The sequence below is a fragment of the Lepidochelys olivacea genome, assembly GCF_965140295.1.
Source record: "Lepidochelys olivacea isolate rLepOli2 genome assembly, chromosome: 6".
In the NCBI taxonomy this organism is placed as follows: domain Eukaryota; kingdom Metazoa; phylum Chordata; order Testudines; family Cheloniidae; genus Lepidochelys; species Lepidochelys olivacea.
Window position 1 is genome coordinate 7,376,472 of NC_140416.1, and position 15,707 is coordinate 7,392,178.

A 15,707-nucleotide genomic window follows, 5' to 3' on the forward strand; every position below is an offset into this window, starting at 1 on the left:
GCACTGCCCCATAACTGAATCTCAGACTTGCGCAGTCTCCATTTCCCAAGATTGAATCATTATTTAAAAAACTGTATAGAAATCACCACTCTCCCATCATTCAGTGCATCTGGCCCAGCCCCGGGCCTGGCCCCTGGCCCAGCTCCGGCCTCAGCGGAACCGCTTCTCCTCCCACACGTACAGCTTCCCCGCAGGCACCTTCCGGAAAAACAGGCTGTTGCCTCGGCTCATGTTCCCCTGCATGGAGAGGAGAGGAGAGGGCTGTCAGGGTGGCCTGCCCTCCTTCCCTCTGCCTACCACCCAGGCAGGGCACCCAGGCCCCAGTCTGCCAGCCCTCCTACCCACGCCGCAGGGCCAGCACACCCCAGCCCTTTTATAACCCCCACCCCGTGACGAGTGCCAGGCCCGACTTCCCCACACACTCCGTCCCCACGCTAAGGGGCTGGGGTGAGGCTGGGACGTACCTCCTTGAGCAGCTGGCTCCAGCAGTCTAACCAGGAGGAGTAGTTGGGTGCGAAGGGGGGGAGGCCACCAGCCAGCCTGCAAGAGAGAAGAGGGGGGAGGGAGTGGCAGTGAGAGACAGCCCTGCTCCGAGCCTGCAAAGGGCCCCGCCAAGGCCTCTGCAGCAGCCAGTCGCCCCGGGGACAGCAGCTGGGTCACCCCCTGCCGGCCACCCCACTGCAGCCTGTTCCCAGAGCCCTCCCTGGCGTCCCCAGCACCACTTCCTGTCCAAGCCCTTCTGAGCTACGTAGCTTTAACAGGGCCCCGAGCCAGGCAGCTCAGCCAGGCCCCAAGACCCCCAGTTGCCCCCCGTCCATTCCCCCATGGCCAGAGCTTCCTGCCCCTACCCCCAACACTACAGAGGGGCAGACGGGTACCAGGAGAGCAGCCTTCCTCCTGGGGCCAGAGCCGATGCTCCCTAGTGAGATGGCCACGGGCCACAGCAGCAACTCTCCCCTGGAGGTGGGGGGGGGGGGCGTCGGGGGCTGATTCAGGAGCGCAGACCTCCCCCACCCCACCAAGTTCCAGCTGCTCCTGCAGGGCGGACAGGGACAGGCTGTCGCACCCAAACAGGCCCAGGTCTATTCTGGGAGGCTGCAACCTGCGATTTCGCTCCTGGCAAGCAGCCGAGGGTGACACGGGAGGGGAGGCGCTGCAGGGCCATGGCCAGGGAGCCCAAGAGCCTGCCAAGCATCTGGGGAAGAGGGGAGCCACAGGAGCCTGTGTGACAGACAGGGAGTGAGCTGCGAGCGCAGCCAGGACTAGCTCCACGTCAGGCTGGGGCAGGGAGAGGGACGGACGGACGACAAACACACACAGATGGGGCCGGAGCCCAGGATCGCGGCTCTGCCAGCTGCAGCAGGGAGGGGATGATGTGTCCCCCCTTCCCACTCTGCCGTCGAGTCGCTAGGCCCAGAGGTGTTTCACGGGGGATGACTCTGCAGGTGGGGGGTGATCTGTTCCCAGCACCAGCCCCAGCAGGGCTGCAGCTACCCTGGGGGAAGGTGCCTCTCCCTGGCATGGCTCCTTTCCCTTCCCAGACGCGTGGATGCGCCGTTACCCCGGTCTGACAGTGGACACACAGGGGCTTTTGCCACTTTCACTCACCACTCCAGCTCAGCTTCCCTGGGGGATGGGCTCCAGCTCAAAGCAGGAGGTTCAGCGCCCTTCAGCTCTGGCTAGCTGTGCTCTACCTCCAACGGTCCAGTCCCTCTTTGAACCTCCCTCATCTCCCTCCAGTGGCAGAGAGCTCCACAGGCCCCTCACATATTGCGGGAAAAGCCACCTCCTTGTATCTGAACGTCGCAGCCTTCAGCGTCCCCAGCCACCCACCCGGTGCCATGTCTGGGCTGGGCAGAGCCCTCTCGCCTGCCGGTGCCAGCTGTTCACATTCCACACCAGCAGCCACTGACAGCGACTCCGCTCCCCCCTGAAGGGTTTCTCCCCAGCCCCCGAGGGGCCGGAACATCGTCATGGGAGCTCAGTTGGGAAGCCTGGCTCCGGATTCCCAGAGAAAACCCTATAGGATGTGTGGGGGGAGATGCTGCGTCTCCCTGCCTCCTGTACAGGAGCCACCGTGTCCCCTACTCCTCAGGGCTGGAGCAGGAGCCCTCGAGTTGCAGGGGGAGGGTGCAGCTGGCTCAGGACGGCGTGCGGGGCACTCACCCACAGTTGTTAATGGCCATCAGGTTGGAGACGAGCACGAAGGGGTACGTCAGCATACTGGCGAAGAACTGCAGGCATGAGAGATGGACCACAGTTCGCAGGGCGGGGTGCTGGCTTCGCAGCCCCGCCTGGAGACCCCCAGCCCCAGGACCACAAGGAATAGAGAGGGAGGGTATCTCAGCGGGGCCCTGGCCCAGAGAGGGAGCTCGCTGGCACTCACTGACTCACTCCTGGGAGAGGAGGTCTTTGTCCTTCCCTTCCCAGGTCACCAGAGAGCACGTGGTCTGAGCCAGGCAGCAGTGCCTGCTTGGGACAGACATGGGCTGGATGGGTAGGGCAGTGGGCACAACATGCCCATGGGGAGGGGGCCGGCTGGGCAGAGCCCTGGGGGTGGGGCCAGGCCAAGGTGCACTAGCGGGTGGAGAGTTCACCCACCATGAAGCACCAGCTAGTGATTTAGATGCATATGAGGGCACCAACCTCACCCCCCCATGGTTCCCTCCCACCCCAGGGCAGCTCTGTGGGGCTACCCTTGGCCCCCACCCCCAAGAGGAGAGTAGGGGTTACACACGCACTCCAGTGACAGCCTGGGAGTAGCTCTTCATCTCGCTCATGGTGGAGACCTAGAGAGGGAAGGAACCGCATTGAACAAGGAGACCCTGCACCCTGCCACAGCCCAGCCCCTCCATCCCCAGACACAGGGGGCTGCCTCTGCCCCGATTCCCCGCACCGAGTCTGCACGCTGGGCTCCACCAGGGCCTGAAACCCAAACCACCCCATGTGGGTCGCAGCCACTACTAGGATAGGCTCCCCGGCTCGGTGCTGGGAGGGCAGCACACAAAGGGGAGCGCAGGCCAGGCCCAGCAGAGATGGGACCTTCCCAGGCTGAGCGGGTCACCTCCCAGTGCCCCCCGAACTCCGTTTGCCTCCAGGCCCCACACCCTGGGCAGCCACCAGGGCGATGCTGAAGGGGCCTACCCCGTTCTCCAGTGCATAGGTATTGATGAGGTAGGCCAGCATGTTACAGAGCCACAGTGACAGCACATCGCCCAGCAGCCGGGGAACGAGCCCCCTGAAAGAAACACAGCAGGTGAGTGAGCAGAGGGTGCCCCCCGGGCCAAGGCTGGCAGGAGCCTCCTCCAGCACAAGGGGCAGCCCCTCTCTTGCAAGGATAAGCTGGGCCCCACCCCACAATCCTGGGCGAGTCTCCCCACGGACAGCATGTGGGGCCTGCGGCACAGCGAGATTCAGGGACTTGCCCTAACTTCCTCGCCAGCAGGGGGAGACTGGGAGACCCCTGGGCTGTGACGCAGGGCCCAGAAACAGCAGTGGCCAGAGGAGGAGCTGGGATGAGAATTCATGGCCCCTTCCTCTGAGCCACAGGAGGAACCTGGCCAGCAGAGTCCCTGCTGCTTTCCCTGACAAGCTGGATGGGCCCCCGCCTCCCAACGGCGCCTGTCCCCCTCCCAAGGGCGCCCTCCCCCCGTTCCCACCCCCGCAGGGCACACACCCCCGCCTCCCAAGGGCGCCCTCCCCCCGTTCCCACCCCCGCAGGGCGCACACCCCCGCCTCCCAAGGGCGCCCTCCCCCCGTTCCCACCCCCGCAGGGCGCACACCCCCGCCTCCCAAGGGCGCCCTCCCCCCGTTCCCACCCCCGCAGGGCGCACACCCCCGCCTCCCAAGGGCGCCCTCCCCCCGTTCCCACCCCCGCAGGGCGCACACCCCCGCCTCCCAAGGGCACCCTCCCTGTTCCCACCCTCGCAGGGCACACACCCCCGCCTCCCAAGGGCTCCCTCCCCCCATTCCCACCCCCGCAGGGCGCACACCCCCGCCTCCCAAGGGCTCCCTCCCTGTTCCCACCCTCGCAGGGCACACCCCCCCGCCTCCCAAGGGTGCCCTCCCCCCGTTCCCGCCCCTGCAGGGCACACACACCCGCCTCCCAGGGGCTCCCACTGCCTCCTGGCTGCAGGACTCACGCAAAGAAGCCCAGGATGCCCTCTTCCCGGTAGATGGTGACGAAGGGGCTGAAGATGCCACTGGGCCAACGGGAGACAGAGGAGAGAGATGCTGTCACATGTGGCTCCCGAGGGAAGGGACTGTGGGTTACCATATCCTCAACTGCCCCCTGCCAGCCACCCATGTGCCAACCCCTCCTCCCCCCCCCCAGACCACACCAGCTACCCACTCCCTTGGCAGCGCCTGCAGGACCCCTGGTCCCAACCCCTCTCACCGGGCCCTTACCTGTACTTGGTCTCCCTGCCAATGAACTGCACCATGCATCTCAGCGTGATCACTGCGGGCAGAGCCAGACACAGCAGGGTCAGCATGGGGGAGCCGGGCTGCACCCCCGCCACCCCAGTCCTGTGGGGTCAGACACGGCACACCGGGAACCTTGGACCTCTGAACTCAGGGCATCAGCATGGGGTCACAGGCCCCAGCACCAAGGGTTCACAGGCTCACTCAGCCGGGAGCTCTGCTGAGGATCGGCTGGGTCCTGAATTACCCCAGCACTGGTCTCCATGGGTGGATCCCACGGAGCAGGGCTGGGCGTGAGCCCCACCCAACCACCCCCACAGCGCTGGGTACCTACCATGGAAGGGATGGGTGACTAGCGTTGCGGCAGAACGGGCAACCATCTCTCGGGAAGTCTGGAACAGACACAGGCCATTAGGGCTCAGCCAGGACATGTGCTCAGCGGAGAGCAAATAAGGAGGGGAAGGGCCGCGGCAGAGATGGCCCTGGGGTGGTAGGAGAGGGGCGGCAGAAGGCAGGGCAGTGGGGGGCTGGTGGAAATGCTGCGGGGGAGCCGCTTGGGGGCAGACGAGTCTCAGCACTCCCAGGCTGCCTGCTATGGGAGGTGCCAGGAGCCAACTCTCCACAGCACACATGCCACTGGCACATGGCCAAAGCCAACACAGCCCATCGGCGACTGGACGCCTAGCTCTAGGAGCAAGCCTGGGTCTCTGCCCCACACAGCCAGATGCGCCTGGGGTGCAGCAGGAGGCAGTGCCTGAAGGCTGCCCTGCTGATAAAATGTGGCGTGTGGGGCAGGGGCATGTGTCAAGAGGTTTCAGGAAAGGAGGGAAGGGGAATGATGCCATGGTCAAGGGGGGGTGGAGAGAGGTTCAGAACAATGGGCACCCCAGGGAGCGGGTGGCAGCCAAGACCCTGCTAAGGGGGCGACTCGCTGGGCCAAGAAGGGAAGGCTCTAGCAGAGGGAGATGAGGATGCAGACTGTGACCCTGGCAGGCCAGTCACCAGCTCTTGCCCAGGCTGCAGGTGTTAGCTAAGAACCGACAACCTTGTAGCTGAAGCCCAGACCAGGTCACCTGTCTGGTAGTTTTCAGAGTAGCAGCAGTGTTAGTCTGTATTCGCAAAAAGAAAAGGAGTCCTTGTGGCACCTTAGAGACTAACCAATTTATCTGAGCATAAGCTTTCGTGAGCTACAGCTCACTTCATCCTGTTAATACATCCCAGACTGATGTCTGCCTTCTTGAAATCCATTGTCTTTATTTTGCTGTTCTCCCTCCTACCATTCCTTATCATTTCATGATCACTTTCACAAAAGCTGCCTTCCACTTTCTAATTGTCAACCAGTTTCTCCCTATTTGTCAAAATCAAATCTAAAACAGTCTCCCTCAGTAGCTTTCTCCATCTTCTGAAATAAAAAATTGTCTCCAATACATTCCAAGAACTTGTTGGATAATCTGTGTCATTTTCCCAACAGACGTCGCAGTAGTTGAGGTCCCCTATCACCACCAAGTCCTGGGCTTTGGATGATTCTGTTAAGTTTTAAAAAAGCCTCAACCATCTCTTCTTCCTCATTAGGTGGTCTGTAGTAGACCCCCTACCATGACATCACCCTTGTTTTTCACCCCTTTTATCCTTACCCAGAGACTTTCAACAAGTCTATTTCCATCTCAACCTCAGTCCAAATGTATACTTTTTAATATATAAGGCAACTCCTCCTCCTTTTCCCTGCCTGTCCTTCCTGAGCAAGCTGTATCCTTCTATAGCAATATTCCAGCTATGCGTATTATCCCACCAAGTCTCTGTGATACCAACTATGTCACAGTTGTGTTTATTTACTAGCATTTCAAGTTCTTCCTGATTATTCCCCATACTTCTCGCATTAATATACAGACATCTAAGATACTGATTTGACACCTCCCCCCAGTTCTGTCTTGCCTCTCTCTAATCCCTGCTATAACAACCCTTGCTCCTCCCAAATTCCAAAATGTAGTGTTTAGACTCTATGAAACGCTTATACAATGCTGCCTATGTTCGTCTCACTTGTAGTGTCTGTATTCCAGGTGGCAAGGAAATAGGTACATTTTGCTTTAGAACTCTGAAAACGTTCACCCTGAACTTGTGAACTCAAGCCCGGGAATTGTCCCCCGCCCAACCGCAAGGACTAGCAAAATCAGATGGGCCATCAAGGATTCATAGGACTGGTTAATGGCCCTATCGCACCTGGCAAATGCCAGGTGCAAGGAAGCTCGTCCTGTGGGCTTGGGAGCTGAATGAAGGAAATAAGACAAAGCCACAGGAAAATTTCCCCCTTTTTTGGCTGTTTGAACTCTGAAGGGCCAGGGACTCTAAACTGAAGCCAGAGATCCCCAGGGGCTGCCCGGAAAGACACTTTGAATTGTTGCTCATTACAGCTCTGTCATTCTTGGGATTCAGATGGTAACTCAATGGTGTGTATGTTTGCTTGCTTTAACCTGTACAAAACTCTCATTCCTTTTTCCTAGTTAATAAACCTTTAGATAGATTATTACAGGACTGGCTTCAGGCATTGTCTTTAGTGTAAGACCCAGGGTGCCAACTGATCTAGGATAAGTGACTGGTCCCTTGGGACTGGAAGCAACGTGAATGTGGTGTGATTTTTGAAGTAAGTGACCATGTATCACTAAGTCCAGTTTGCCTGCATGGCAAGACAGGCTGGAGAGTCTAAGGGGACTGCCTGTGACTCCATAGTCAGACAGTTACAGGTATCCAGGAGCTCATATTTGATGAAATCTAATTCTAGCACACACTCTGGGGTGGCTGCCCCATTTCTGACAGTCTGCCTTGAGGTAGGCACTCATGGACGTGAACCCCCCAGACAGTGCGACACACACTTCATCCCAGAGGGATCCAGCTCCAGCAATGGAGGATCCGCAAGCCCCACATGCTGCCCTGGCCACTAAGTTCCCTTGGGCATGGGCCTTCGCTCACCTCCTTGATGACCTGCTCCCACGAGGACACGGGCTCCTTAAGGCTGGCCCCAGGCTCCTGGGGAGAGGGCATGAGAGAGGTTGAGGTAGGAGAGCTCCCCCCTACCCACTCCCCAAATGACACTGCCCCCTCCCACAGAGCCAGCATGGAGAGCAGCAGGCCCTGCCTTGGTCCCCTTTGTTATTCGATATTCCCAGTGCAGTAGCATCTAAAAGCCATTCAGTCCAGGCCCACCCTGCAGCTCGCTGGGCCCATCCACCCAGCCCCCCACCTCCCTGACCACACCAGGCTTTGTATGAGTGGACATCTCCCAACCCCCTGTGCTCCTGACAGGGCACGTTCCTACCATGTCCCCTTTCCCCAGGGCAGGGCAGAGCTTGGAGAGGTGCCTACAAGGGAAAGGACCCAGAAACCAACTCCAACGTACCTCCTCCTGGTCAGCTTCCTGGTACCGCTAGGGAGCAAGGGGACAGAGTTAGCACAGCAAAGGCCACTGGGATATGGAGGTCTCGTTGGGCCCAGGCAGCCAGGGAGGGGCGCACAAGCACCAGGGCTTCACTGCCCCTCGGCTGCCTGGGTAGGCCGGGCTGAGTCAGAATGTTATGGGGACTGACAGCAAGTGGCCTCCAACATTCCCATAGGGGAAGACAGCCCCGGGACCCACTAGAAACCACAGCGAGCCCTAAGAGAGGAGCCGACACCCTGCTGGGCCAGAACTCAGCCCCCCGGACGCCTCGTCTGTGTGGAGCAAGAGCACAAGGGACCCCCTTTGGACCTGGATAATTACCCAACCCCCTCAGGGTGGGGCCAGCTGCAGCCGTGCAGACAGCCTGGGGCAGCAGCCGCTTGCGAGGGGCTTGCTACGGCCTTCCAGCCCCGCCCGGCGTACCTGTAACACCTGGCCGTGCACGATGGTGCCGATGGCGCCTGAGCAGAGTCTGGGAGTCAACCCTTTGAAGAGTCCAGCTCTTCCGTCTATCTTCATAATGTGCTTAGCTGTGAAACACCACAAGTATGAGGGGCGCCGACCCCACTGCCCCAGCCAATTTTAAAGGACATTTCCTTGCTGTGTGATTACAGGAACAGGAGTTGTTCTTTCATGTGTAACTGCCAGGCCCTGGCCCTCCCCGTGAGCCCTCAGAGAGGCAGGCTTCCAGCACGGGGGCTACAGGGGTCATGGGGACATCCTCTGTGGGCCAGCCACAAAGGGGACTTGACACATGCTTTGCCAGCAGGGCGCACAGCAGCAGAACGTGGTGGGGAGGCGGGTAGCGTATGACTTTGCGATAGGCTAACCAAGGCACATATGTTTGGGACATTCATTCTGATAGGCAGTGGGTCAGCAATGTTAGAGACCAGGACTCTAGTCCCAGCCCTTCATGAAATGCCTTTGTTAGAGAGAAGGCTAATGCTTGTCCGCTTGCTAGGGATAGGGTACGAGATCATGGTCAGTGAGATAAGGGCTGTGAAGTGCATGGAAATACAGACAGCTGTGAGTAGAAGTGAGATTTGAACTCCTGTCCCCTGGTTCCCAGCTCAGTGCACTCTCTGCAGGGCAACAGGGTATCTGGAGGTGAAATCAAACTCCTTCCCTCAGAACACACCAGCCTTGGTGGCCAGCCCAAGGGTGGGATCCCCCCAGAAAATCCAGAACAACAGAGAGGTCTGCCTCACTCCCCAGGCACAGAGGGCTCCCCCATCTTTACACCAGTAACTACAACCCCCACCCTTTGGGGGCTTCCTTTCCTGCCCTATCCCCAAATCCACATGCATGCCAGAGACAGGGACTCACCATATGCAAAGAGTCCCGGTAGCTGGTAAACCTGTCGCCCAAATATATTTCTGCCCAGGGTTGGAGGAAGCGGCTCATATCCCACCTTCAAAACAAACAGACAGTCTGCAGCAATCTGCCCATGGACCGTATCAAAGCCTGGTGATTTTCTGGTGCTTCCTTCCGGCCCGGGACTGTCAGTGCCCTGCAGCTAATTGAAGGGTTCAGAAGCCAAAGACGCTATATTTAGTGGTGGACCCAAATGCCTCCACAGTCTGCCAGTGGGAGGGATTCAGCTCGGCCTCGGGGTTAACCCCTTGGCAGCGAGACACTGGGAGACCGCGAGCCCCGGTGGCTGCCCTTTAGAATTGCACAGGAGAGTCACAAATACATTCAATTATTTTCCCCAAAGAAAATTAAGGACCAAGCCGGAATTAAATCATCTCCCATCTCTGGGCAATACCCTTCCCCAACACCCCCACTCCCTGGCCCGCTTCCTCCAGCGCACAGCATACCATCCTCATTCATGCCACCTACTCTGGGAAGATGGAAAGTCCCTCTGGCCAGGGACCCGGTATCTGTGAAGGGCCCTGCACACTTCTGGTGCTCTCACTTATCATCCTTGGTATCCAGACACTGGATTAGATACAACGCTGTTAAGGGCGGGGCACCTGCTAGACACAGAACGAGTTGGTGCATGACCCTGACAAGCGTGGGTCATGCCCAGCAATCTGGCTTGCAGGCAGCTCTGCTGACCTCCCAGCTGCTCCTTGGGTTACAAATGGGTTTTGCTTTACAATGATTTCAAGGGGTTTCTCCACTGGCACTCGCATGCCCTGCAGACCTAGAGTAAGATACTTTCATCAGGCCACTGTCTGGGAATACAGGGGACTGCCCTGGGGGCTCAAGGGTTAAATGCTCTCCTGCAGCTGGAATGTCGCCTCTTTCCAGCCAATGGTGGCCCAAGACAGCTCCTACCCTGGGCTGAGACCTGACAGCCAGCCAGTGTCACCAGGTAAAGCAGAAGGGAGTTGGGCAGCTCTACGGAGCACAGGACCAGAGGAGAGAGCGGCAGAAAGTGACCCAGCCACTCTGGGCACCCGACCGTTCAGGCTCCCCCAAGGCAGATGCCCACGGACGCAATGAAATTCGCTATGTGGCTAGTGCTGGTGACCTTGTTGTCACAGTCTGCCCATGAGGCTCAAAGCAGCAGGCGAGGGAGACGCAGCCTTCTGGAGCTGGGTCTCACTCTGTGGTGTTACCGGCAGAGACTGCGGACCCCGCTGTTTGCTCTCAACCTGTATGGGTGCTACTGTGGAACCGGGGGCTCTGGGACACCCCGAGACGCAGTGGACCAGTGTTGCTTCCTCCATGACTGCTGCTACCGCCACACCAGGGTCTCCTTAGAGTGCCGGGGGAGAGTGAAGTGGCAGCCCTATGAGTTTGCATGTAGCCCATCAGGGACAGAGTGCCGCTCTCAGAGCGTCTGCGGCAGGATGGCCTGCGAGTGCGACAGGCAGTTTGCTGAGTGTCTGATGGCAGCAAAGCCCAGAAAGAGGCATTTCTTCTACAATAGGAGAGAGCTATGTACCGGTCCCAAGGGCTCCTGCCCGGCCACCTTCCCCAGCAAGGCCGAAATCCTGCACTGGAGAAAGACGTCTTCCCCGCCCCCTCCTGGCAGTGGCTCCCCAAGCAAGGACTCTGCCTTGGGAGCCAGGGACAGAAACCCCTCCCTGTGACTGAGTGGATTCTGCTTCATGGGGCTGTGCGGAGCTCTCCTGGTCCCTGGGTTTCTGTGCCGTGGTTTCAACCTCTCTAGGAGTAAATGGTCTCAGCAACTGCTGGGTGCTCTCACTGTGGCCTGAGCAAACCGGGGATCGTGGGCGGGTGGGGGCGGGGGGCAGGAGAGAGTCGTGGTAGCTTCAAAGGGGGGGCAGTTATGGACTCTGCCTGGGTACTCTGGGATCAGTGGCTCTGGCATTCTCCAGGCTCCGTATGGGAGGCAGCTGCGGGGAGCTGAGTCCTGGGTCTGGATAATTTCTGTCGCAGCCCGCGCCCCCCGGCCGTGCTAGGTGCTGCACAGACATACCGGCTGGCAGGGAGAGCAGAGAACGGGGCTCCTCCCTGGGCTGTGAGTGGGCTCCGGGGCCTGCACAGCCGGCAGGGAGCTGCCGCACGGATCGGCCCGGGGCTGCTCGGCAGGGCAGCGTCCCTCCCGGCCCCGACTGGCTGATCAGGCTTTGAACCCCCGGGGCTGGGCGGAGGCTTCGCGGCGCCGCTGGTGGCCGGCCACGGACCGCGCAGCCCCGGGAGCTGGGGCGCCGGCCCGGGGAGCGGCGGAGCAGAGGCTGGGGCGGGCCAAGCGCCCCGCGGAGCCACCGCCCGGCGCAGACCGGGGGGAACCGGCCCAGCCGCGCCCTGCCCCGGGCAGCTCGGCGCGCGGGGGAGGGCCGGGGGGGGGGCAGCTCGGCGCGCGGGGGAGGGCCGGGAGGGGGCAGCTCGGCGCGCGGCGGGGGGAGGGAGCCCGGGGGGCGGGGGAGGGCCGGGGGGGGGGCAGTTCGGCGCGCGGGGGAGGGGGGGAGTCGCTGCGCGCGGGGGAGGGCCGGGGGGGGGCAGCTCGGCGCGCGGGGGAGGGCCGGGGGGGGCAGCTCGGCGCGCGGGGGAGGGCCGGGGGGGGCAGCTCGGCGCGCGGCGGGGGGGCTGGGGGGAGCCCGGGGGGCGGGGTCCCGGCCCGCTCTCACCTGCACCAGCACCTTGACGTACATGAGCGGCTGGGAGAGCGCGGTGAGGCCGGAGCCCAGCAGCACCTGCGAGGCCGTGTCCGCCATGCCGAGCCGAGCCGAGCCGGGTACGTCACCGCGCCGTTCCCACGTGACCGGCACCGAAAAGGGCAAAAGGGTGGACGGCCACTTCCGGGTACCGTTTCTTCCACTTCCGGTCCCCCGCCCCATCGGCTATCGTCATTTCCCGCTTTCTTAAATGGTCCAATCGGGGCTTTCGGAGGCGGGGCGGACATCTCGGAATGACGGGGCGGGGCTCCCAGGGCGGGCGACCGGGACGGCCGGGGGAAGAGGGGCCTGGCGGCTCCGGTCTGCCCCGCAGCGGGGCTAAGCCGGGCTCCCCGCCCGCCCTGGCTCCGCGCGGCTCCCGCGAGCAGCGGCACGTCCCCGCTCCGGCTCCCAGGTGTAGGGGCAGCCAGGGGGCTCCGCGCGCTGCCTCCGCCCAAGCGCCGGCTCTGCAACTCCCATTGGTCGGGAACCGCGGCCAATGGGAGCTGCGGGGGCGGCGCCTGCAGGCGGGGCAGCGCCCAGAGCCCCCTGGCCCTACCTCCACATTATAGAGCCGGAGGCTAAGCGCTGCCCAGAGCCTACCCCCCCGACCCACTCCCGCGCCCTAACCCCTGCCCCAGCCCTGATCCCTCTCTCGTCCTCTGAACCCCTGGCCCCAGCCTGGAGCACCCTCCTGCACCCCAAATTCCTCATCCCCAGCCCCACACCAGAGCCAGCACCCCAAGCTGGAGCCTTCCCCTCTCCCCCGCACTCCAATCCCCAGCCCAGAGCCCTCTCCTGCACCCCAAACCCCCCATTCCCGGCCCCCCCCGGAGCCAGCACCCCCAGTCAGAGCCTTCATCCCCTCAGAGAAGGGGCAGGGCAGGGGGCGGGGCAAGGGTGCTCGTTTTGTGCAAGTACAAAGTTGGCAATCCTACTTGCTGTGTTAGAACAATGGACAGGCGCCACCCAATGACTCCAGGAGTCCTGTCTCCCAGCCCCCTGCTCTAGCCACTAGTCCCCACTCCCCTCCCAGAGCTAGGGGTAGAGCCAAAACTTCCTGATCCCCAACTTTCTACTGTCCTCTAGGCAACACTTATATAAACAAAGCCTGTGTCACATCCCTCTCTAGTGGCCTGGCCACATAACCACTAACAGTGTCTCCTTCAGCGGGGGGGAGGGTCCCTGCAGGGGCATTAGAAGGTCCCTGTTTCCTTCTTGACTGGTGACCCATTGGGAGCATGGGATGGAATTTCTCTTGCTCCAATTTTCTTTTGAATCTAGCTGATTTAATTCACACACTGAGAAAAGATCCTTGTAACCAGGCATTTTCGTGCAAAGCCGTCCTCATCATTCAGCTATGGCATAAGGGGCAGCAAACCCAGGTGTTCCCCATCATGCCTGCTCCTCCCACAGTACCACGGTTCATGTAACATGTGGGCAGGTTTGTAGGCTGAGAGAGAAGGCTGCAGAGTCAAACCCTCCGGAATCAGCAATTGTCGCAGTTCTAGTTTCCTGAACAACCTTAACTGCGCACTTGGCCAAGTGCATTACAACACCATCTTTTAATTGCATGATCACGTACTAATTTTACCTACATGAGTCACCAGCCGGGTTTGAACTCAGAATGTAAGTGAAGAAGGGAGGGGGACTCTGCATGGAAATTGCAGTCAGTTGAAGATTGAAGACCAGACCCCGTGGTGGCTCCCACCCCAGTGCACCTTCCCGAATGCTGCAGGGTATATTGACAGTGACCTGTCCCCTCCCCACAAAGACATGGACAAGTTGGGAGTTGCATGTGTGATGGGGTGGGTTTTTCCCCTTGTTATGTTGTACGTGAGCCTCTCTAAATCACCAATGTCTAAGTGGTGGGAATAAGGGTGTGAGACTTTTGCTGAGACCCTCGGGGCGGGTGAAGCTGCTCCAGCTGCCTGCAGGAAAGCGATGGCAAATGCCCTTCCTAACCTGAGAACTAGGGTGACCAGATGTCCCAATTTTATAGGAACAGTCCCAATTTTGGGGTCTTTTTCTTACATAGGCTCCTATTACCCTCCAGCCCCGTCCCAATTTTTCACACTTGTTGTCTGGTCACCCTACTGAGAACCAGGAGGGAGATGCAACCAGTTGTCACAGAGTCACAGCCCCGATGCTCTGGAACTGCCCTGTATGAAGTCAGTCATGACTAGCGTGACTCCCATCAGGGCACGCAGTCCAGGGCAAGAAACCTCCTCGGCTATGGCCTTCCTGGGTCTGACCTCGGAGCATTCAGCCTCCTGGTCCATGCACTTCCTGCAGCGGGTCCAGCTGGACTGGACCCCTGGGCTGGACCACCACTTTGCACTCTGAGCCAGCCGGTAAAACAGAAGGCTTATTAGTTGACAGGAACACAGTGTGGAACAGAACTTGTTAGCATGGAAATCAGTGACTTTCAGCCAAGTCCATCTTGGGGCAGTCCTGGGCCTGGGGCCGCCAAGTCGCAAAACATAACAAAGCTGCTCTGCTTTTCACAGCAAGCCCGGAATGCGCCAATCCCATTTCACAGGCACCGCCCCCCGCCAACAGCCGAGCCCGGAACGCGCCAATCCCATTTCAGAGTCATCGCCCCTCCGCCAACAGCCGAGCCCGGAACATGCCAATCCCATTTCAGAGTCATCGCCCCTCCGCCAACAGCCGAGCCCGGAACGCGCCAATCCCATTTCAGAGTCATCGCCCCTCCGCCAACAGCCGAGCCCGGAACGCGCCAATCCCATTTCAGAGTCATCGCCCCTCCGCCAACAGCCGAGCCCGGAACGCGCCAATCCCATTTCAGAGTCATCGCCCCTCCGCCAACAGCCGAGCCCGGAACATGCCAATCCCATTTCACAGGCACTTGCCCCCGCCAACAGCCGAGCCCGGAACGTGCCAATCCCATTTCACAGGCACTGCCCCCTGCCAACAGCCGAGCCCGGAGCACGCCAATCCCATTTCACAGGCACCGCCCCCCGCCAACAGCCGAGCCCGGAGCACGCCAATCCCATTTCACAGGCACCGCCCCCCGCCAACAGCCGAGCCCGGAACGCGCCAATCCCATTTCACACGCACCGCCCGCCGCCAACAGCCGAGCCCGGAGCACGCCAATCCCATTTCACAGGCACTGCCCCCTGCCAACAGCCGAGCCCGGAGCACGCCAATCCCATTTCACAGGCACCGCCCCCCGCCAACAGCCGAGCCCGGAGCACGCCAATCCCATTTCACAGGCACCGCCCCCCGCCAACAGCCGAGCCCGGAACGCGCCAATCCCATTTCACACGCACCGCCCGCCGCCAACAGCCGAGCCCAGAACGTGCCAATCCCATTTCACAGGCACCGCCCGCCGCCAACAGCCGAGCCCGGAGCATGCCAATCCCATTTCACAGGCACTGCCCCCTGCCAACAGCCGAGCCCGGAGCACGCCAATCCCATTTCACAGGCACCGTCCCCCGCCAACAGCCGAGCCCGGAACGCGCCAATCCCATTTCACACGCACCGCCCGCCGCCAACAGCCGAGCCCAGAACGTGCCAATCCCATTTCACAGGCACCGCCCGCCGCCAACAGCCGAGCCCGGAGCATGCCAATCCCATTTCAGAGGAGGTTTTGTATAAAAATTCCATTATTTAGTAGTAACCTAAGTACACCTCTACCCCGACATAACGCAACCCGATATAACGCGGGTTTGCATACAATGCGGTAAAGCTCCGACACGCTGCTCTAAGCAGCCTGTTAAGCGGTTTGGGCCGTGGCATTGGAGAAGGGTCAGAGGGTC

The 15,707-nt window shown here is 60.7% G+C and overlaps 1 protein-coding gene across 2 annotated transcripts; it reads right to left on the bottom strand.

The window, feature by feature from the left end:
* Positions 1-37: 37 nt before the first annotated feature.
* On the bottom strand, positions 38-12,081 carry MTCH2 (mitochondrial carrier 2). 2 transcript variants are annotated; one of them, XM_084630546.1, is made up of 13 exons: positions 11,899-12,074; positions 9,179-9,263; positions 8,276-8,382; positions 7,814-7,840; positions 7,387-7,443; positions 4,757-4,814; positions 4,408-4,459; positions 4,143-4,202; positions 3,145-3,238; positions 2,742-2,789; positions 2,167-2,234; positions 465-540; positions 38-237 (listed from the first exon to the last, which is right to left on the bottom strand). In XM_084630546.1, exons 1-13 carry the CDS (start codon positions 11,983-11,985, stop codon positions 151-153), a joined length of 906 nt encoding a protein of 301 aa, XP_084486672.1. In that variant the 5' UTR covers positions 11,986-12,074; the 3' UTR covers positions 38-150. The 2 variants fall into 2 exon arrangements, with proteins under 2 accessions (XP_084486672.1, XP_084486673.1); XM_084630547.1 differs by lacking the exon at positions 2,167-2,234 and having other exon boundaries at positions 11,899-12,081.
* Between the last annotated feature and the right edge of the window lie 3,626 nt (positions 12,082-15,707).

Excerpts from the sequence above, each read along its gene's own strand:
- MTCH2 (XM_084630546.1), bottom strand. The coding sequence starts at position 11,985 with ATGGCGGACACGGCCTCGCAGGTGCTGCTGGGCTCCGGCCTCACCGCG. Across the intron at positions 8,383-9,178 it reads ACCGGGACTCTTTGCATATG|CTAAGCACATTATGAAGATA; the intron begins GTGAGTCCCTGT and ends GGTGTTTCACAG. Across the intron at positions 3,239-4,142 it reads GGCATCCTGGGCTTCTTTGC|GGGGCTCGTTCCCCGGCTGC; the intron begins GTGAGTCCTGCA and ends TGTTTCTTTCAG.